The sequence below is a fragment of the Coregonus lavaretus genome (genome assembly GCF_964263955.1).
Source record: "Coregonus lavaretus genome assembly, chromosome: 36".
Lineage (NCBI taxonomy): Eukaryota > Metazoa > Chordata > Actinopteri > Salmoniformes > Salmonidae > Coregonus > Coregonus lavaretus.
Window position 1 is genome coordinate 17446235 of NC_140023.1, and position 23374 is coordinate 17469608.

The 23374-nt window shown below is 43.1% G+C and overlaps 1 protein-coding gene across 1 annotated transcript in view; it reads left to right on the forward strand.

The window, feature by feature from the left end:
* LOC311110547 (LIM domain-binding protein 3-like) overlaps positions 1 to 20844 on the forward strand; it is a gene marked incomplete at both ends in the record, with an annotated part of 66221 nt that extends 45377 nt beyond the window's left edge. The window contains 12 exons of the mRNA XM_084153055.1: positions 1019 to 1041; positions 2564 to 2758; positions 5879 to 6045; positions 6224 to 6260; positions 6906 to 6990; positions 12720 to 12787; positions 18943 to 19307; positions 19370 to 19742; positions 19861 to 20041; positions 20159 to 20279; positions 20510 to 20625; positions 20755 to 20844. Coding sequence (XP_084009181.1) covers positions 1019 to 1041; positions 2564 to 2758; positions 5879 to 6045; positions 6224 to 6260; positions 6906 to 6990; positions 12720 to 12787; positions 18943 to 19307; positions 19370 to 19742; positions 19861 to 20041; positions 20159 to 20279; positions 20510 to 20625; positions 20755 to 20844 — 1821 coding nt within the window. The remainder of the gene's footprint in view (positions 1 to 1018; positions 1042 to 2563; positions 2759 to 5878; positions 6046 to 6223; positions 6261 to 6905; positions 6991 to 12719; positions 12788 to 18942; positions 19308 to 19369; positions 19743 to 19860; positions 20042 to 20158; positions 20280 to 20509; positions 20626 to 20754) is intronic.
* Positions 20845 to 23374: the final 2530 nt, after the last annotated feature.

The following is a 23374-nucleotide window of genomic DNA, read 5'->3' on the forward strand; positions in this document are numbered from 1 at the left end:
TGTCCCCTCTGCCAAAATATGAACACGTGACGTCCCAGGCAAGCCTTACAGTACTTGTGTATATGAAGAGATAAGTATTGCTTTAAACCAAACCATTGCTTTAAACGTGGCCAGGATGGACGAAGTGACTGCACAGTGAGATGGAGATTGTTTCTAGTATGTGTCTGTGTCAATTAAATGCTAATAGCATAATTTCTTTAATGTGAGAAAGTCAAGAGGTGAATCGCTAATTGCAATGCTTGCTGTATCAGTCTTTGTGATGAACAGTGAACTAGCATTCCCCTAGTGTTATCTAAAACAGAAAGCAGTCGCGTGACCTCATTAAAAGACCTCACACACATCTCAGAGACATGGGGTTCCCACAATAATTGCGGAGTGCTATAAGACTGTCACCGTGACGATGGTTCAGGGCCAGCACCTGTTGTCTTCTCTTTGAAAGGCCATGGAATGGCTGGGTTCAGGTTCCTCTCTGCTCTGCTCTGCTCCCATCTCTAAACATACAGAACCCCAATATATCTGCCTCTGTCTCATCTGACTCTCTCTCTTCACGTCTCTCTCTCTCCCTTTATCTATTTCTTTATCTCTCTTTCTACCCTCATCTACAAAACATAGAGTACAAAGTTACATCTCTCTTTCGTCTGTTGCACTCTCTCCCACTTTCTTTATCACTTCATACCACTGCTCTGACGTAAAAATAGTATTTTAGCACCATGTAATATATATGTTATATATTTAAAGAGCCTGCAATGCCATGGCTTTATATCAGTGCTGGACAAGCCTCAGTAATGATCATAATCAAGAATGAACACCAACAAAGGTGAAAACATATTTTTCACTGATTGCTTTCATTGTTGCATTGTGTGATTCCCAGTAAGCTCAGTATTCACCTTCACCCTCCATCAATCTTTTCTCCTTTGCTATTCTCTTATCTCTGACATAACTTCACGCCAAATAAGTGACCTCGCGGAGGTGGGTTGTTAATCACTGTCTCTTTCTCTCTCTTTCTCCACTGCCTCAGGTTATTTCCAACACTCCTGCCAAGTTAGTACCCTACCCTGAATGTGGTGTAGTAGTGTTTGCCCAAACGATTCTGTGGTTCAGCTGCATGGTGTAGTGTGTCATGTTAATGTTATTGTGTCATTCTCTTTGGTGTGAAGTGGATGTGCATTGTCTTGGCTTGTTGTCTAGTGATTATGCCTTTTGAGACGGATGAGCAGTTCTAGGATTGGTAATGAGAATGACCTTTTTGGTTTGGAATGTAATGGTTGTCAAAGTCCGCCAGAGAAAAGGGAGTGAACGTCTAATACATTTTAACCTATCATAAAACAACTTTGCCTGTGATGTTCATTAACTTGTAAACCCTCACAGACAAGATCCCTGTTCATTAATAGTGTTTTGGGATATTTTTTGAGGGAATAAAGGTCATTTTCTGACATAATGCTGAATTCTCCCATGAGCCATCAGCCATGTACTTATGACATTTAGGTGGAGAGTGTGGACGTGTGAAGCTTGTGTAATTGACTTTTATTGGATAGATGGCTAATATGATGAACATTTTGAAACTGTGCATTGCTGGCATTGATCAACTGTGCTTATTTGTAGGATAAGTTAGCCTTTATATTTTTATAACTTAGATGACAGTGCATGTTTCTATTAACACCTCCATTTGCTCTTTTATCTTGATCAGTTTACTTGTGGGCCAGTTGTATAGCATCATCTGAGTCTGTAGGCTCCCACGTACCTGGGAGGGTTGACCTGTATCTTGAGGGAAACCTGAGTGTGTGTGTGTGCAGATATGTGAGCTGTGCTGTACCTGCTCTACTGGGGGATTTACAGAGCATGTTTGCTGTGTAACATACAGCGTCTCTATGGCTCCTTATCTGCCCTTCTCTTCAAAACCCCACACTGTTGTAGTAGCCGGGTAGCAGATCTCTATGGGGGGAATTCCCACCTGAGTTAAGCGCAAGTAAATGGAACTTAATTCCCTCTTTATGCACTTTTCTCTCTACGCGTATTCTGACTTTGAATTTAAGCATGAGATCAAGGTCGTTATCTCAATATATTCTAGTGAGACTGTCAAACTAAAAGGTACACCGCATTTAAGGGGGGGGGGGGGTTTCAGAGGTTGAATGAAATTAATTCAGAGCGTGCAAGGTAGCCACACCTGCAGAGCACGTTATGTAGCTGAATAAGTTAAGTCTGTATACCAAATACTGAGAAGTGCGTAGAAAAGGCAGGCATAGAAAAGGCATACATTTCCCCAGTCTGAATTGTCCCCTTTTGTGCATTAGCCAACTCCTTTGTTGTGCCACCCGTTGTTGTGCCATACATGTTGATGTTCCGCATGGCATGATATACGACAGAGGAGTTGGCTAAAGCACAAACTGATCTGCTAGCAGGCTATTACACTGTTGCACATACCATTTCTCCTTCCACTGCCACCCTCCTTCCTCACTTTCCGTCACTTTTCCCTCTTTCTCCCTCTCTCTTTCCTTCTTCTCCTCTTCACCCTCACCATCACTATCCTGCCAACTTCCTCCAACCCTCCACCGCTCCACGACAGCAACGAATATGTGGCCAACTTCAACCCCAATGCACTGAAGGACACGGCCCTGTCCACCCACAAGCCCATCGAGGTGAAGGGTCCTGGGGGCAAGGCCACCATCATCCATGCCCAGTACAACACCCCCATTAGCATGTACTCCCAGGACGCCATCATGGACGCCATCGCCGGACAGTCCAAGGGCCACGAGGCCGGGTAAGACCCTCCTTCCTCTGCACTCCTTCCCTCACTTTCCTTCTCTCCCCTTCTCTTTCTACCTTTTCCCCAAACCTGCATGACTTTAGTAGTACCGCTCCTTTCCTCTCCTTGGCTGGCTGTGCTGAACTAGTCTAGCACTACAGTGTAGTGTAGCCGCGCTGTGCTGGAGAAGCTAAAGCCGCAGACTTACTTCATCAGGATGTCTTATCAGGGTCTGATGATCTAGGATTGTTACCATCCTTTAAAATATGTGTACAGTACTGTATATACTAAGTGTATTCTGTATGTGTCAAGAAGAAACATGCATACAACTCCGATTGCTTCAAGGAGGTAGCAGTGAGATTTGGTTTGGTGCTCTAAGGCACAGATGTAGATTATTTTTGTGTGTTTACAAAGGCATAGATGCTGATTGTTTAGCAACTAAATTGTGCGCAACTATGGGGCAAAACAGACTGGGTTAGCTTAGATTGTTGACAACATGTAAGCTATATTAATGTTTATTGAAAAAATATATACATTTGCACAATGAGCACTTGTCTCTCAAATACATCATTACAGTTGTTGGCTAGCTAGCTAGCGAATTTTAACCATATTAGCATTTACATGAAATCCGTCAAAATGCCTCATAACAAGACATGGTATCAAGAACAAGATGAAATGAGCCACTTACGATTCCCCACATGGCAGTTTCTTGTCATTGTTGGTATCTATCTGGCCACCCAGAATCACAACAATATGCTGACTTCTGCCCCATGAAAGTGCGCACATTGTTTTCGTGACGTTGTCAGCTAACCGGTCTATATTCCTTGTTACAAATGCAGGTCACCTGTGGCAATATTCGAGTGTATTTGTTAGATTCCATCCATTCTATGAATGTCTTCATGCTGCTCACCTTCAAGCATAAAGCCACCCAATCACCTTTAGTCACCAAGCCTTCCCTGATCTTTTGGCATTTTAGTCATTTAGCAGACGCTCTTATACAGAGCAACTAGGATTACGTGCCTTGCTCAAGGGCACATCGGCAGATTTTTCATCAAGTCTGCTCTGGGATTCAAACCAGCGACCTTTTGGTTACTGGCCCAACCCTCTTAACCGCTAGGCTACCTGCCACCCTTTTACATACACTCAACCACACACATAATTGCCTTCTAAATACCTGAAGATCACAGTACACACATCCATATTCAGCTAGGAGTTACCATGGCAAAATGTATAATTTAATAAAAGGGACTGTAAACTCTTGATTTGTAACAATGTAACAAATCAATGATTTGTACACATGCTTCATGTAAACAGAAAACTTTCTTTAGAAATTGATAACCAGACAAATTGTTTTGTTCATATGTGGAGAAAAGTGAAATTTCCCTGTGTGAGTTGAAGGAATGCTAAGGGTCTCCCTCTATGACATCCCCTATGGGGCCCATATCTAATCCTCCCTCTCTCACTTCCTCGGTTCTTCCTCAACAAACCCAATCACTGCACTGTCCATCCCACCCACCATGCCATGCTGCTTCTCCCCCACCCCTCTCCATCCATCCATCCATCCATCCATCCACGGCCCCACCTTGCCCCGCCCTGCCCCACCCCATCCCTGCCGAACAGAGAGGAAGTCCCAGCCGGCTCCCCCTTGGCGTAAGTAGACCACTCTGTGGCAACCTATGAAGCACAGCCTGTGTGCGGTCTCTCCATATCCCTCCTTCCTCCCTCCTTATGTTCGTTCCCCTCACTGCTAACCCACTACATCCTCACTCTGAATGGAGATTTTGTTACCCATGGCAATATTCTAAACATGCCACCATTTGGTGTAGTTTGTGGGTTGATGGAATGACGTCTAGAACTGCCGGATGTTGCCTCTGCACCCTTAATGCAATGATGACATCATAGTTTGACGGTAGCCGATTGCAGAGCAGTTGTTTGTAGAGGACATCACTATAAGTATGGTGTTGTTTTGATATTTAGGGTTGACTGATTACTAACAAACAATTTTTCATTCAGTTGGAAAATTGTGCTGAAATTGTATTGGATTGGAATGCATGGAAAACAGCCATGGATTAGACGTTTTCATGCCAAACATTATTTGAGTTTTTAGAAAAGCACAGTGTGGTGCAAACCGATATTGCTCAACAGGTCAACCACAGAATCATCATTTTGTTCCTTGGCAGTTTCACCATCTCCGTCAGTCCTCTGCTACACTCATTCCTCCATTCACCATCATGTAGCAAACAGTTTCTTAGACGGCGTACACTCCCCTGCTGGCTACACAGGGATTCTTTATGTATCAAGGCTCTCTGTAAAATAGGTTTTATTGTCAGCTGCAATGTTATCACCAGTCAGTTATCTCTTGTATTACAAAAAACCTGCATGATTTATATGGATATAAAAAGGAAATGAATGGAGGAGGAACACATTAAGTGCTGGCCTCAGTTAGGTGGCCAGAATACTCTGAACCTCCCAATTAGTGCTCAGGGAATGTGCAACTGACCAGCACTAGTTATGCCATATACCAGGAACTATACTGGTTTAATAATGACACTAAACTGAATGTTCTGAGCTCTTTCCTCCTCCTGCTAGAGGTACAGTATGTGTATTTTTATTGTATGCAATTTATATTTCTGAAATATGCTGTTGAGAAAATATGCCGCAGGGGCCAAGCTAGCTAGTAGCTATGTAGCCATAATGCTTTACATGCAAGCTTCTGCAAATAGGAAACTATTTGACAGCTTTTTAGCATTTTATCACTGGTTTGTGTGAGCAGAAGCTGGCGGATGCTGCTTTTTAATGTCCCGTTTTTAGCTCCTCTCTTATGCAAGATCAAGCCTGTTTTTTACATCTCAAATTGAAAGTAAAGAGGGAGCCTTTGAAGTAGATCCTCTCCCAATTCTCCTAAATGCTCCTTAGTCATCTAAGTAGGCTACAAAGGTTAGTTATAGTACTGTATATGTATACACTCAGACATACCCCAATAATAAAAAATCACCACCAGACTGCAGTTTTTTAACACTGTGATCAGAATCCGAATAACACCCACCATTTCCTATTCGTCCTGATGGCTGTCAGGCTATGGTGGGCATAAATTAGTGCCAGTGTGACGAGCCAGCTCTCTCTCTGTGGTTCCAGTTCACTCCCAGTAAAAGACGCTCAGGTAGACAGTGCCTCCCCAGTGTATCAGGCTGTGATCAAGACTGCAGACAGGGACATGGAGTTGAATGACTGGGCCCGCAGCTCCTCCCAGGTGCAGTCCAAGTCCTTCCGACTCCTCGCCCACATCACGGGAACGGAGTTCAGTAAGTAGTGCTTTTCTATTTCTATTCTATTCTAGTTTCATTTAGTTTAGTTTAGTCTACCCCTCTTACCCTGCCAAACACTCAGTTACTGATGGTTCTCCTGTCTTCTCTCTCTGTCTTTGTCTCTGTCTCTGTCTCTGTCTCTCTCACTCTCACTCTCTCTCGCTCTCTCCTTTAGTGCAAGACCCAGACGTGGAACATCTGAGGAAATCAAGGTAGGCAGCTAGCAGCAGCGACCGGTGGCCTAGCAACCAGGCTGTATTTGGTCATTGCCCCAGACCAAACCAGATGAGCCCAGAGCAGAGTTCCTGCTGTTAGCTAGGGGTCAAGGGTCACTGAGTCACTCAGCCCTACCTCAGGGCCCTGCTCCACACCACTCTCTGTGGTGAACTTGAAGGTTAGAGTGTGAGTCATGTCTTGCCGAGCCAATAGTGAGAATAGTATGAGGTGTATCGATGCTGCAGTGCCCCTCACATGGATTACGGATAGCCCCCATGATGAGCTCACAGGTGTTTTTCCCAGTTCCCAGCAGTCTGTTAGACTCCTCCAGCTGAAACAACACAGAACGTGTTCCTGCCACACACACAGAGCAGAAATATCCCATTTTGTTTCCTCATGAGGGATTTCTCAAGCCTGGGCTTATTCATTAGGGCCCTGATACAGTATGGTGCAGGACATCATAGGGGTTGTGTTGATTTGTGTTTGTGGAGGATTTGGGAGCCCCAAGTGCACTCTGACTCACACAGGACTCAGGCAGGGGAGTGGAGGCCACAGTCCCTAACCCATCTCTCACCCCCCCTTTTCTTCCTTTCTCTCTCTTCCCCCCCCCATTTTCCTTTCTCTCTTTCCTCATGCCACAGGGAAAAGTTTGACACTGAATTTAAAGGCCCACGTTTTGCCAAATTGAAAAATTGGCACAATGGCCTGTCTGCTCAAATCCTTAACGTGCCAGAATAAGCCCTGGTTTAAAATACGTGTCAGACCAAACGGAACTGTAGCAACCAGAGAAGTGCAGAGCAGGTAAAACAGTTGGACTGTGAGTGAGGAGAAGGTCAGGCTAAAAATACTGGAATGTGAGTTAGTGGAAAGAGGGTTGTTCAATACTTGTTGATCACATATTGTAATGAAAATTTTAGCCCAATGTCATCTTCTTCCTTTATTTTGGCTATTTAAGTTGATCCTAGTTTTCAAAAGTAATTGCAGCTGTGTAAGAAAGTTGTATTGTATTTCAACCGTAAATTATCACTATTTGAGTTTGACATTGTGATAAGTATGAATAAAAACGATACCACTGAATAAAACATTTTCCTTTAGTTGCTTTCATATCAGATTGTTACTCTGAAAAGATAAGAGATTGTTTTGATGTAGCAGTTTACAGGCTTTAAATGGAAGTTAGGCATAGCAACCTAACACCCTCTTAGAGACAATAAACAATTATTCATATGAGTCATCACAAACTTCAGTTGTTTGTTTAAACGTTCACAGCCGCTACCAAGGAACCATTAAATAGTACTTAACCGAGATCTCAAGGGTCCAATTAAGGATAAACAATTCCCCGACATCAACAAACGTCATAATGAATCTCAATATGAATCACTCACAGATGAAACATAGCTTGTTTGTTTCCTTATCCCTGGGCTCTGACTCATTGGAATGTGTGGAGAGCAGCAAACCCTTACAGCCTATGAGAAAGTGAGGAATTCGAGAATTTCTCAGAAAGGGTGAATGGCATTAATAAAGTGAACTATGGCAGGGATAATTAGGAGCGCTGCCTGCATTGTGCATTGCACTGATATTTAAAAAGATTAAAGGATAGGCTCCAGTCTGGCTCATGGCCAGATGGCCACATGATTAAGTATGACTTCAATCAGAAGGAAAATGATTGGATTTCATATTGACCATGAGTTTGCTTTCGACTTCAATGAGAGAAGTTCATCCATTTTCTTTGACAGTATCTTTCAATTTCATAATTGGTAATTGAAAAGGTTTGCATAGCTGTTTTCTTTTCAGTTACCAAGGGCAGGGCACTTCACTATTCAAGCAGTACTTTTGTAAATTGAAGCTGGTCAAGGATTGCTTTTCACAGAAGCTCCTTATAAAGGCCAAGGCCTTGTGCTCCTCTGTCCTCTCATTTGTGTTTCAAGTACTTTGGCATTCGAGATGTTATATAAACAATTTGACCTAGAAAAAAACGGAGAGATTTGATATAACGAAAGTGGCTTTGGAATAACTTTTCCATACATAATACCAACCTACTGTATATTGCCTCATGTCAAGAGTGTTATAAGATATGTATTACAAATAACATTGAACAATCACTTAGAGATTGTATCCCGAAAAGTTCTTTAGAAACACTGTAAAAATAAACCAAGCTAATTATCATATGACTCGCAGAAGGATGAACTGACATGCTTCATTGGTACATCTTTAGAAAACAGGGCTTTGTTATTCTCCACACATGCCATTTAGTCTGTTACACAGGGCTATTTCTGTATTATGATTGTACTAAACTCAGCCATCATTAGCTCTAATATAATCATGCCATCAATTGTTATCAATTGTTGATTGTCTGTTATTACATAGAAGCAGTGTTATATCAAGGGTCTGTCCAAGAGTCTCTAGCTGATACTATAAGGAGGTCAGATGTGGCTGAAGGAAGGCACTATCATATCAGGATTCAAGCACAGCCATCAGACAACACTCTGTTGGGTGTCGTCCCATCCTCCCTCATAAGAGAGGTGAACAGGAAGTCAAATATGTGAGTAGTGAGAGTCGGCGAGGCCATGTTTGAAGGCGTTGAAAGCTCTTTGAAAGGTAACTCTGCTTGTCTGGTTGTCACATAGGGGAACTGGTGTTACTTAGCTCTGCTGTGGGCTGATGAGTGGATTATTAATGCCCGTTTGTAACTGTTGGAAATCTCTGCTAACTGCCTCTTCCCTGCCTGGACATGCTCCTTGGCATCATCCCCCCTACCCCTTCTTCCTCACCTCCCCTGAGAGATATTGCCACCTGCATGCAATGCATGCTGGGTGGACAGTGTGTTTGCACTGGAGTGCCTCTGGGTGGCTGACCCCCTCTCGCCCTTCATCGCTCCTCCTCTTCCTCCTCTATCATACTCAGGCCTCAGTCTCCGCCCCACATACAAGATCTCATTCTCCACTTCAGTTCCATTGAGTGTGCTACTCCTATCCCTCACTCCCTCTCTTTTTTCATCACAGATTCTAGAACTGACACACCAGACATTCCAAAACATCAGGACGGGCGTCATTGCTTCACATCAAATTTCGGCACATCACTTATAGCTATCTCGTCCCTCACTTCCAAATTAGTGGAAAGTAATTTGGTGTGTGTGCTCAGTTTTCATGTGGTCGGCAGGATTTGTGTTTTTGCAGTTTGTGACTTCTAGGGCTCATTTGAGTGTCCTAGGGCTCATTTTAGGGACCTAGGGTTCATGTGACTTCCCATTTTCTTATTGATTATTTTTGAAAATTATATTGTTTTCAAAAGCCTCAAGGACCCTAGTGGTTGTCTCAATATTATAGAGATGTTTGTGACAGTAGGCGATAAGAAGTTATGTTGTAGGTTTAATTCATGGGACTAATGACCGTTTTGACAATCAAGAAGGTAGAGTTAATGTAGACCTACTGTATGTCCCATTTGAGAATCAGGTAAAGGGCACAGAAGGTGAGGGGTGCCTGGGGACAGCTGTGTTTGTGTCTGTCTTCATGTTGTGTGTCTGAATCATTGTGTTTCCTTGTCTTAGTCTTGCCTGTATCACCTGTCAGTGTCTTCCTCATCTACGACAGCTCTCCAGTAACCCATCCCCCTCCCTCAACCTCAAGCCCCTCTCACAAATCCTAAACTCCATGGTTAGAGCTCACTGCTGCTTTGAAGTACAGTAGGCAGCTGAACATGGTAAAATACCTACCTGTTTGTTGTCTCTAAACCACCTAGTACTAGACCCATTGCTCGTAAGAGCATGCACTGGTCTTGCTAAAGACTCCCTTGCCCTTGCCTGCCCACCTCACCAGTATTATGCAAACACACACCAGTGTTTGCCTACCTACTGCGGAGTGGTCTTTCAGTCCCAGAGAATGAGGAGCAGAGTGAAATGGTAGGCGAGGTGTCAGGTTGCCTGCCCATGGAGCTGCCTTACTAACCCAGCTGCTTTAGTGGGAGAGATCACAATTTCCCTATGTTGTCAGTTGTGCCAAGCAAATGTTACCAGTGGGGGGCGCTATAGATTTGTTACTCTTTAAAACTATCCTCAAGTTAGTATCCTCAAGTTTTTCCCTTCCACAGTGAGAGAAAGTGAGAAATTAAATGCCATCATTTAGTTTACAGATCAAGTATTTAAAATTCCAAACTGTTTATAGATCATTGGCAGATGAAAGAGTGGTGCATGTATGCGATCTTCTATCTTTAACATCTCTGTCAGGTGTGACTTCTTTCTACTTCTATCTTCTTTCCCCCTTTCCCCTTATGTTTTTAATCTGAGGTACCAGATTTTGACTTCAGCCTTCAAAGCACACTATCCTTCATCTACCCCTAACTTGAAACAGTCATTCCCTCGGTACATCTGGAAATAGATCACAGCAATTCAGCCAATGCAATCTATTAATCCTGCATGAAGAGGGTTAATGTGTTTTGAAGGCCAGGGTCCTCTGTGTGTACCTAATTACCTGCACAGGATGCCCGTTTATGTAAACCCCTTGTTGTGAGTCAAGTCTGTCTGTGTCTATGTGTGTGTCTTTGTACATGGCTGTCTGAGTTCAAATAGAGATCCAGTAGTATTTAAGTTAGATGTCTGTACCTATGCCAGATTAGTTCATGTAACTTATACCCAAGGATGGCGATAACAGTTGAAACACAATTGAGAGGTGTTTCCTACACTCCCATCAGCTAAAAGTTACTTTGTAGAGGTCTCTCTAGATCAGGGCTCTCCAACCCTGTTCCTAGAGAGCTCCCCTCCTGTAGGTTTTCAATCCAACCCCAGTTGTAACTAACCTGATTCAGCTTATCAACCAGCTAATTATTAAAATCAGGTGTGCTAGATTATGGTTGGAGCGAAAACCTACAGAGAGCCCTGCTATAGAATCTATAGATGGAAGCAGTTGATGCTATATAACTTTGTTTATAAATACTTTATCCTAGTAATAGGTTTCATTGGTTGGATTCAGAAGTCATTTAAGGTATTGGCTTTAGTATCTGTGTGTCTGTGGCCTGCCCTGTCCTTGTACCCAGCCTCAAAGGCACTTCCTCTGTTAACTGTCACTCAAACTGAGAGCATCTATCATCTGTCTATCTGTGCTGATCCTTTCACCTCCCCTGCCGACACACCAACACTCCACTCCTCACATCGAGCCGTGAGACACACCATAGACCCCACTACCACCACAACCTAGCAGCACTTGCTAACCTCACAAGTTCACCACAGAAAGTGATGAAGGGTTTAAATGACTGCCTGAGACCACTGTTTCCTGGTCAGATTTATGTCCAGGAGAGGAGGTCAGGGTGCTGGAAGTGAGTAGGGGTCAGCCATCGGTCTACCACCACCAGGCCTGTTGCTGCTAGATGCCTGCCACCCTCTCTGTTCCCCAGCCTGGGCAGCTCCCCCTGGGCATTGCATTCATTCCGTTGTCCCGAGTCCTCCACCCCACCTTCTCCCGCAGTCATTCACTCGATGTCTTGGCCTCATGTCCAAGTCAGCTGTGTTCAAATGTCAAGATCTGGGGAGCCTCCACTGTTCGTTTTCACTCATGTTTAAAAGTAAATTCACAAATGTTCTGTAGCGTGCACTCATTGATTATGCCATGCTCACTAAGTGTTCATTTATCTTTCCTTTTTGCTGTTGTTGGTGTATACTCTGTTTAATCCTTTTCCCCAGCAGAGTTTATGGCTGAAACTCTCCCAACACCTTAGATTGTCTCTGATTATATTAGATTAGTATGATACACTATACAGTTACAAATCAATGTGTAATGCACTGTGCTAATTACGTAAGGACTGTGTATATCAAGCATATAGCCTGCTTCATCCCAGTGAGGTGGTACCCTCTGGTCCTGGACATGATTGATGAAGCTCTCTTGTCTTGACGCAGTTATTTAATCATTCCCCGTTATGCTCAATCGATTCCTGCAGTAGCAGCTAGGCAGCTTTACATTAAGAGTGAAATACAACCAGATATCACCCCACTCACCCCTGCCAGTCTCTGTGCTTTCTCCAGTGAGTCACCCAAAATCAATAGTTCAAATGTCCGTTTTTATCTTATTATGAACAGATAGTGAGGGGTGTTTTTCTGCAGAGGGTTTTTTCCTCACCTCTGGATCTAAATCCTGATATTGAAAGATAAGACTCATTTATTTTTCTATTCTTTCTCCATTTGTTCCTTGATGGACTTCCGTGCATTGGGCTGAGCAACATCAAGGCTTTTGGTTTTGCATGTGATTGAGGCCATATAACCTTACAGGTCTATTTGTGCTGACATTAACTCTAATTCATATACACACAGACCTACATGGGCTGTTTGTATATATGGTTTTCGGCCTCAGACTGCTGATGGTTTTCTCTCAATGCAATCTAACCTCTTATGCAGTAGCCCTGTTGAGCATGCTCCAGTCGCCACCAGCCCCACACATGTTGCTCTCCCTGCTAGTGCTGCTTCGCCCAATCAGGCGACTTCGCCTGCTGCTTACCAGTCTCCAGAGCCCGCCCCCGTAGCCCCTGAACCCACCCCTGAGAGGTAATGCTGTGTGGGTTGAACGTTTTTGCCTGTTGTGGTTTTATTGTCCTCCGCCAACTGGGTGCTCGTCCTTTTATTTGGTGTGTAGCTATATTTGTGTGTGTACCTTCATTGAGAGGGACTGTTTTGTTCTGATGTTTTTCCCTTTGTCAACTGTTTCGTGATTGATTGAACATTGATTGAAATGTGTTTTTGTTTTCATGTTCCAGTTAAACTGGTAAAACCTTGATTGTACTATGTAAATGTTTCGGTGAAAGGTTTCATGAGCAGTATGTGTGTAAGTGGCTAGGGCTTTGGGTTTAGTACATTCACAGGGGAGAGTGTCCATATTCAGTGTCCAAGGTAAGTCAAACAGTCTGATGTTGTGATCATCTGTACTGTGAAGAGAGAGACACTGGGAAGACCTGCCATGTCTGTGAGCGGTGTGAGAACAGAAAGCCTCGAGGCAGTGGAGTACTGTAGTCATACAGAGCGAGTCTGCCAAACCCACCATCCTTTAACCCGTAACGCCCTCATCATCATAACGATCCATCCATCTTAATCCTGTTTTTTATTTGACCAGCCTTAACACAACAGATATGCCCTGGGCCTGTGCAAGCTGTTGCTTCTGTGGTTGGTCATGACTGCCATACACCCCCCATAGGAAGTAGACAGTTCTGTCAAATCTAGAGAGAATTCGCAAAGTGAACAGTCATTATGTCACACAAAGAATTCCCATAATTCCCTTTCCTAGTTCCCCCAAAGCACGAAACCCCCTCTCCTGCGCCTTTCCCTGCAGTCCCCTCTGGGGGACCCTGCCACCTGACGCACGCAGCCTCCCATATCTTGTCTGCTCTGACTACACAGTCTAGGTACAGTTGTTACTCAATCACTCCCCCTGTCCCAGTTACTACCTTTTATGTCAGTCGGGATAGATAGCGCCCTCCCAGTATCGAATAGACCAATGTGTCTGGCGGGCTGTGTGGATTTGGTTGAGATAGGAGGGGCAGAAGCTAGTACATAGTTGCTATTTTACGGGTGGCAGAAAAGAGGTTTGTGCGGAAGATGGATTGATTTGAGCTTTTATTTTCTTAGGCTGAAATAGTGGATGTAAGAGTATACAGGGTGTAAAAAAGTGTTAAAAGAATGAAAGTGAAGATGTATTTTTGGTCACACTTTATTTGCATAGTTCCCAATAGATTATCTATAGATGCTCAAACTATCAACTGCTAATCTGTCTATATGCAACAGCTTGCTAGCGTTAGCGTATTAACTTATTTTGGACATAATTACATGGGCCAGATATTGCATCTTGGTGAAATACCCCAGATCACTCCCTTGAACCTTCAATGGGGGTATCCCAGATTACTTTCTTGGACTTCTGGATTAGGTTTTTGGACCATTCAGAGGCGTGTTTATACTACTTTTTTGGACCCTCACAGATAACTATGTTTGGGCCATCACAGCAGATGAATGGTAGTTTGTCAGTAGGATAAAAAATCACATTTTAAAAAACATTTTGTGTCCCATCTAGGGGACCACGAACGGCCATACGTATTGACATTGGATAAATAGAATAGAATATTGTTAGTGGATAATTTGTTAAATAGTTTGTTGACAGTTAGTTGAACTGGCCTCCTGTAGCTCAGTTGGTAGAGCATGGTGCTCGCAACGCCACACTTCCGATTTGTAAGTGTAAGAGCATGACAAGTGGTTATGGCTCTTATTACTCCCTCAGTTTGCGTGGTTCAGCCAACCATTGTAGAGGGTTATTTTTGTTTTGTATAAACAGCGGGCTTAAATGAGGAAACACATCCACCCTTTAGTTTTAATATAATAGTGGTACTTTATAGGGATCTCCTGGAGCCAGTGTGGTGACCAAAGTTGCTTAAAACTGTGAACGCTAATTCAATTTATGGTGTGCAGTGGAGGGTGGTTTGGAGTGAATTTATCTGGCCTGCATGTTAGTGTGTTTTTGAGAAGTGGTCCTCTGGCTCGTCTTAAAGTTTCCTAATAATGATGTCGTTGTTTTTTTCTTTAATGTGGATTGGATGTGTTAACTGATGTTCAGATGTCAATGCAGCCTACAGTGGCTTGTGAAAGTATTCACCCCTCTTGGCATTTTTCCTATTTTGTTACTTTACAACCTGGAATTCAAATGGAATTTTTTGGGGTTTGTATCATTTGATTTACACAACATGCCTACCACTTGGAAGATGCAAAATATGTTTTTGTTGTTGAAAGATCTTATTTAGGGGCTTCATAGCAAAGGGGGTGAATACATATGCACGCACCACTTTTCCGTTATTTATTTTTTAGAATTTTCTGAAAAAATTAATTTTTTTCATTCCACTTCACCAATTTTGACTATTTTGTGTGTGTCCATTACATGAAATCCAAATAAATATCAATTTAAATTACAGGTTGAAATGCAACCAAATAGGAAAAACGCCAAGGGATGAATACAGTCGTGACAATACAAGGCACTGTATGAAACCAAGTTCACCTATACCTCAAATGGACTGCTGATTGGGTGCTGCCCTCTCTTCAAAAGAGACAGCGCTGACTGTGGTCAAAATAGGCTGACTGACTAGCAGTTAGTATGAAACTGGTGTGGTCTGATAATGTTACAATATGTGAGAAATCAGATGATTCTTGATTTACACCCCATCTTAGAGTAAACAGTGGAGAAAAGTTAGATGGAAAAATCTGCAAATGTAATATTAAAAAACTGGATGCCATTATCAGTAATAAACTTCTTCGGCAGCACGGCATCTTACAGGTATAGGTGTCCATGACCTTAATCCAAAGAACTGTGTTTGACCCCTGTTTTTGACCCCTGACCCTTTTCTGTTGCGTTATAGCTACAGTCTGCAGCAGTCTGCCTCAGTCTCTAGGTACTTCTGTGGGGAAGCTTATCCAGATGGCAATGCTCATAGAACATCTGGATAGTGTGCTTCCTTACCTTATTGTCAATATAACTTCACCTTCAAAATAACACACACTTATTCCCCTCCCTCTGTTTTTAGCTCTAAGGATGATAATCGTGATTTGACAGTGTTGATTTAACCTGCGTTTTAACCTCCCCTTTTCTTACAAATGTATCAACCTGCTTCTCTCTCCTCTCAAATGAAATCAGTTGGCGACTCTGAATCTCTCTCACTGCCTTCAAATCTAATTTACTGGTCAAATACACATGGTTAGTAGATGTTATTGCGAGTGTAGCGAAATGCTTGTGCTTCTAGTTCCGACAGTGCAGCAATATTTAGCAAGTAATATCTTACAGTTCCACAACAAATATCTAATACACACAAATCTAAGGAATGGAATAAGAATATATCAATATATGGATGAGCAATGTCATTATCAGAGTGGCATAGGCTAAGATGCAATAGATAGTATTGAATACAGTATATACATATGAGATGGGTAACGCAAGATATGTAAACATTATTAAAGTGGCATTATTAAAGTGACTAGTGTTCCATTTATTAAAGTGGCCAGTGATTTTCAAGTCTGTATGTAGGCAGCAGCCTCTGTGCTAGTGATGGCTGTTTAACAGTGATGACCTTGAGATAGAAGCTGTTTTTCAGTCTCTCGGTCCCAGCTTTGACAGGCCAAATTTCTTCAGCCAAATTTCTTCAGCCTTCTTCACCACACTGTCTGTGTGGGTGGACCATTTCAGTTTGTCAGTGATACAGTGGGGGAAAAAAGTATTTAGTCAGCCACCAATTGTACAAGTTCTCCCACTTAAAAAGATGAGAGAGGCCTGTAATTTTCATCATAGGTACACGTCAACTATGACAGACAAATTGAGGAAAAAAAATCAAGAAAATCACATTGTAGGATTTTTTATGAATGTATTTGCAAATTATGGTGGAAAATAAGTATTTGGTCACCTACAAACAAGCACGATTTCTGGCTCTCACAGACCTGTAACTTCTTCTTTAAGAGGCTCCTCTGTCCTCCACTCGTCACCTGTATTAATGGCACCTGTTTGAACTTGTTATCAGTATAAAAGACACCTGTCCACAACCTCAAACAGTCACACTCCAAACTCCACTATGGCCAAGACCAAAGAGCTGTCAAAGGACACCAGAAACAAAATTGTAGACCTGCACCAGGCTGGGAAGACTGAATCTGCAATAGGTAAGCAGCTTGGTTTGAAGAAATCAACTGTGGGAGCAATTATTAGGAAATGGAAGACATACAAGACCACTGATAATCTCCCTCGATCTGGGGCTCCACGCAAGATCTCACCCCGTGGGGTCAAAATGATCACAAGAACGGTGAGCAAAAATCCCAGAACCACACGGGGGGACCTAGTGAATGACCTGCAGAGAGCTGGGACCAAAATAACAAAGCCTACCATCAGTAACACACTACGCCGCCAGGGACCCAAATCCTGCAGTGCCAGACGTGTCCCCCTGCTTAAGCCAGTACATGTCCAGGCCCGTCTGAAGTTTGCTAGAGTGCATTTGGATGATCCAGAAGAGGATTGGGAGAATGTCATATGGTCAGATGAAACCAAAATAGAACTTTTTGGTAAAAACTAAACTCGTCGTGTTTGGAGGACAAAGAATGCTGAGTTGCATCCAAAGAACACCATACCTACTGTAAAGCATGGGGGTGGAAACATCATGCTTTGGGGCTGTTTTTCTGCAAAGGGACCAGGACGACTGATCCATGTAAAGGAAAGAATGAATGGGGTCATGTATCGTGAGATTTTGAGTGAAAACCTCCTTCCATCAGCAAGGGCATTGAAGATGAAACGTGGCTGGGTCTTTCAGCATGACAATGATCCCAAACACACCGCCCGGGCAACGAAGGAGTGGCTTCGTAAGAAGCATTTCAAGGTCCTGGAGTGGCCTAGCCAGTCTCCAGATCTCAACCCCATAGAAAATCTTTGGAGGGAGTTGAAAGTCTGTGTTGCCCAGCGACAGCCCCAAAACATCACTCCTCTAGAGGAGATCTGCATGGAGGAATGGGCCAAAATACCAGCAACAGTGTGTGAAAACCTTGTGAAGACTTACAGAAAACGTTTGACCTGTGTCATTGCCAACAAAGGGTATATAACAAAGTATTGAGAAACTTTTGTTATTGACCAAATACTTATTTTCCACCATAATTTGCAAATAAATTCATTAAAAATCCTACAATGTGATTTTCTGGAAATACTTTTCTCATTTTGTCTGTCATAGTTGACGTGTACCTATGATGAAAATTAGAGGCCTCTCTCATCTTTTTAAGTGGGAGAACTTGCACAATTGGTGGCTGACTAAATACTTTTTTTCCCCACTGTATGTACGCTGAGGAACTTAAAACGTTCCACCTTCTCCACTGCTGTCCTGTCGATGTGGATAGGGGGGTACTCCCTCTGCTGTTTCCTGAAGTCCACGATCATCTCCTTTGTTTTGTTGATGTTGAGTGAGAGGTTATTTTCCTGACACCACATTCTGAGAGCCCTCACCTCCTCCCTGTAGGCTGTCTCATTGCCATAACAGAGGCTCTCTGTTCTAACACTGTCTCTCTGATACCAGGCTGTCTTTCTTTTGCTCGCTCTCTGTGGGTCTCTGCTATATTAAACTCCCACTAACCTTTACGTTAAACGTGTCTGGTGAAGTGGAGGAGATCCAGGTAAGACTCAAAACATATGTGGACACTCCTGGAGTCAGGAAGGAGATAGGTGGCTGTTCAGCAGACTAGGTTTGATTGTGAGGCATATTAGTGTTAAAGGGCTACGTCAGGATTTTGGCAGAGTCGGATGAACTCGTGGATACCATTTTTATATCTCTGCATCCAGTATGAAGGACGTTAGAGGTAGTTTTGCGAGCCGATGCTAACTAGCGTTAGCGCAATGACTTCGAGCTAATGCTAGTTAGCAATTGTGCTAGCGCTAGTTAGCAACTTCCTTTAAACTGCACGCAGATGGTAGCCATGAGTTCCTCTGACTCTGGGGAAGTAGATAAAGGGCCTCATTGCCAAAATCCTGAAGTATCCCTTTAACAGTATCCTTATGAGTAACTGGTACTTGTAGTATAGTTTCCCAGTTTAGATTTGATATATTATATAAACTATGACAGTTCAGAAAGCTTCTGAAGTAATAAGGCTAGTAGAGATATGTTTACATCTAGGTGGTGATGATGTCACTCAGCTTCTTGTTTATCCTTCTGTAGCCTATATGGCCAGGCTCCCCCCATGCAAAAAGCCCCTCCCATGTACCAGGGGCAATCCATGTACCAGGGGCCTCCTATGCAGCAGGGACCTCCCATGTACCAAGGGCCTCCAATGCAGCAGGGACCTCCCATGTACCAGGGGCCCCCCATGCAGCAGGGACCTCCCATGTACCAGGGGCCCCCCATGCAGCAGGGACCTCCCATGTACCAGGGGCCCCCCATGCAACAGCCTCCTCCTATGCAGCAGCCTCCTCTCATGCAGCAAAGCTCCATCCAGATCCCTGTGGGCCCTCCCCCACCCAAGGTGGTCAGCACCGCCTGCATTGTGCCAGGTAGTTACAGCAGGTGGCGCTGTGTGACCATTTGTGTTAACAATATGGTAAGTATAGATAGTGTTAACTTAACCAGGTGTCTCTTTGGGTCATAGCTCCAGCCCCTGCGCCTGCCCCTGTTCCAGCCGCAGCCCCGGCCGCACCTGAACCCCCCTCCAGCAGGCCACCCTGGATCACGGACGACTCTTTTGCCAACAAGTTTGACCCCAGCAAGACCACCAGCACCAGCATGAAAGTGCCTGCTCTACCTCAGAGTGCCCCACCAGCACCGGCCTACATCCCAAACCCTGGCTCCGCCCACGCCCGTCCCTCTGCCCCAAGCCCTGCCTATAATCCCAGCCCCGCCCCCTACAACACCGCCCCTGCCCCCTTCCCTCCCATTGCCCGGGGCGTGGCCCAAAGGGCGGAGCGCTTCGCTGCCAACAGCAGCAGAGCACCCCTCTGTGGAGCCTGCAACAACATGATCCGGTAACAACAACGATACACCGTCAGTAGAAACACACCCACTCAAACAGAAACACAGTGTTTGGCTTCAGAAATGGTCATTGTCACCACCTTTGTCCTCATGCGCTGTCTGTCGTTACAGGGGACCCTTTCTGGTGGCCTTGGGTCGCTCCTGGCACCCAGAGGAGTTCAACTGTCACTACTGCCACACATCGCTGGCAGACTGCAGCTTTGTGGAGGAGCAGAACGCAGTGTACTGTGAGAACTGCTACGGCGAGTTCTTTGCCCCCACCTGTGCACGCTGCAACACCAAGATCATGGGGGTGAGATGACAGACACAAACATACAGACATGTACGACACACACAAAAGCGCTTTGTTTAGCCAATGCAGAATATACCCACAAATGCACACAGACAATAACCTTTTGTCCCTGTGCAGGAGGTGATGCATGCTCTGCGGCAGACATGGCACACCACCTGCTTTGTGTGTGCTGCCTGTGGCAAGGCCTTTGGAAACAGCCTCTTCCACATGGAGGATGGGGAGCCCTACTGCGAGAAAGGTACTTTACATCAATGGAATGGCACATAATGAAAAGCCACAAGTGTTAAATGTTTCCCTTAAAGCCCAAACCAGCTTCTGCTGATATTTTTGCCATAATGTATTCTGTGAAAACAGCTTCTGCAACTGAACTACATTTGAATTATATACATAAGACTCCTTTTTTTATGCATGTAACTTTGCTACCATTTGCACCATTTGCTATTGTTCAGTCTTTCCTCCCTCTTCCAGATTACATTTCACTCTTCAGCACCAAATGCCACGGCTGTGACTTCCCAGTAGAAGCTGGAGACAAGTTCATTGAAGCACTGGGTCATACCTGGCACGATACCTGCTTTGTCTGTGCAGTAAGAATGACTACACAGCTGTACAATAACCCATGTTCCTGATGTATAAGTCTGTTATACCTCAGATCTCTGGGAATGTACCAAAAATGGCTGGTTTGTGAGATTCACAATTATGTTTGTCTCCCACAGGTGTGCCATGTGAACCTGGAGGGCCAGCCCTTCTACTCCAAGAAGGACAAGCCCCTGTGCAAGAAGCACGCTCATGCTATCAACGTGTAAATGCTCCATCTGCAGCCTTATGAGGTGGTGGGCATGTGCTAACGTAGCTATGCCCTGGCAATGAACCCTGTAGAGGGGGCATTGATGCCAATGTAAATGATGAGAAACACAAGCTGAAGATGGTAGCGACAAGATTGACCGTTCAGTAAATAGAACAGTCAGTCGTGACAAAATACAAAAATAATTTGTTTTTTAAGTAGTTTCATATTAGTTAGGTTTGTATTTATTAATTTCACTCACAAATGAATTATAATTTATATTTTATATCAGAGAATTCTGATGTAAACCCTTTGCTACTCCACTCAGTTCCTAAAGGGCCTCAATACAGGGAGGCTGGAGCTACAGCATAAGCAGCCTACAGACACATGTAGACTGAGTGGATTAGCAGGGTTCTTCAGTAAATAAGATGCCTTATTTCACAGAAACACTGTGTGCTTTGTTTTGAATGTAAAACCCCAAATAGCGAAACACAAATAGCTTGCAGTGATACCGTTTTAGTATCGTATATACTAGATTTAACATGATGATGCCTCACTGTGTACTGATACAGTATATCATGACACATGTAGGCCTGCTAATACTGTTTGATTTAACATAGTTATTATAGTTTAGTAAGTTATATTTATTGCAACTTTGACAGTTATATTATTTATTTACATAGAATAAAATGAAAGTATAACATTCATGGATGTTTATATTGCTGATAAAGCAAAAATGTTATACATTGCCTTTTGTTGACAGCTGCATTATATTGTGTACATCACTCAAACTCTTTCATCCTGGATTCATTTGAAATCCAGTCAAATAATAATACAAAGATACAGTAATACCATACCGACTTTAGGGATACAGGTAGAAGATGAGAAAACGTTAGATATATTTATGGGGTAGGGAAGTTAGGATTTTTGGAATGTGTCTCATAAACGTGGTTTGCTCCTGACCGGAAATCAAGGAAGCACCCTGGATCTTTTTACAGCATGTAAGGGAGGCAAGCTCTAGCCTGGGGTCTTACACATACATTTTACACAGCAAATGTCTATGCATGTTGATGTGCCTTACATCCGAATGAAGTGCTACATTTAAACAAGAATTTATAGGAAATATCTGTAAAGGCCAAAAACAGCCATTCACATTCATTTTCACTCTCACTAGCACACACCTTAAAAGTCAGTTGAGACGGTGTGCTCGTGTACAGACGTTTTACTTTCAGAGTTTATTTTATACATCTTTGTATATTTTCTGTGTATGTGTGCATGCATGCATGAGTTTGTACATGATTGTCAGTGCATGTCTACTGAGGCAACATCAGTATTAGTTACTGTAAGTATTTGTGCCACTAGTTTATTGTGATTTGACATAAATCTGAGAACACTACACTGAGTACTTTTGATATGCGTATGTATGTAGTCCACTGCTAAGAAAAGCATAGTCAGTGCCAGTTCAGAATAAACCTTACATGGTACCATTGGAGGGAAATGAAGGCAGACTTGAATTGTTGCTAGATAGTTGTTTTAGCAACTAATTTTTCTGAAAGATCAGCATATTGAAACTAGTTCTATAGTTTCCAACCACAGTGCAACAGAGTGTTGAAACCATGTTGGCTACTTGGCATGCCTCACACACTAGTCACTATTTAGGGTTATTTAGATGGTACCCCTTTATAAAAAATAAAACAAACTATTGAGTCAACATGATGATAAAATTGCTGTGCATCCCATTGAGGCCATTTTTAGGCAATACAATAGTGTGTTTTGTGTTACCTGGTATCTGAAGGACAGCAGCCCAAACTGTCAATATATGTGGTTCCAATGCTCACATCTGTAGTCAACATTGGCTATAACACTATAAAACAATAATGTATCACATTTATTACAGTTTGATATAATTTCACAGTCCATTCCCAAATGTGACCATAACTTCTCTCTGCTGTCAGTCATTCATTCCATTTAGGTAAGAGGTTTCTCTGGTGCATCTCTGCCCTCTGTATAGAGAGGCATAAGTAGCCTCATCATTCTCTTTACTCAATTCTTCCCTCTCTCCTGGCTAGTTCTCCCTAAACAGTCTACATGACACACGTAGCTTTGCTATGACACTGTATTAAGACGATCCCTTTTAATGTCAGTTTTAGTTTGCTGAGTGGTCTTTCTGATTTGGTTCACACGTTATTTCTGTTTGCATTGCTGTATATTAAACACTTGTAAGGCTGCAAGATTTATATCCAATGTGTAAAAGGGATTGCTTCTTCTTCCATGTTCTGTGTTTTGATAGGGGGAAGTATTTTTCTAGAGTAGTATTTTTCTTAAAATAGACATACTTGGCATGAGATAACAACCACTCTCTTAAATCTGATCATTTATTTACTTATTTAAAAAAAACAATTTAAACACTAACTGAAATATGGCCTTGATCTTTGAGTAGTTGTATGCCTTTATTTTTTGGGACTGGACTGTTGGAGGAATAGGATTGTTGTCATTTTTCTATTGTATATTATCAATAACACCTTGTTTCATCTCTTGCTACATTTGTACTT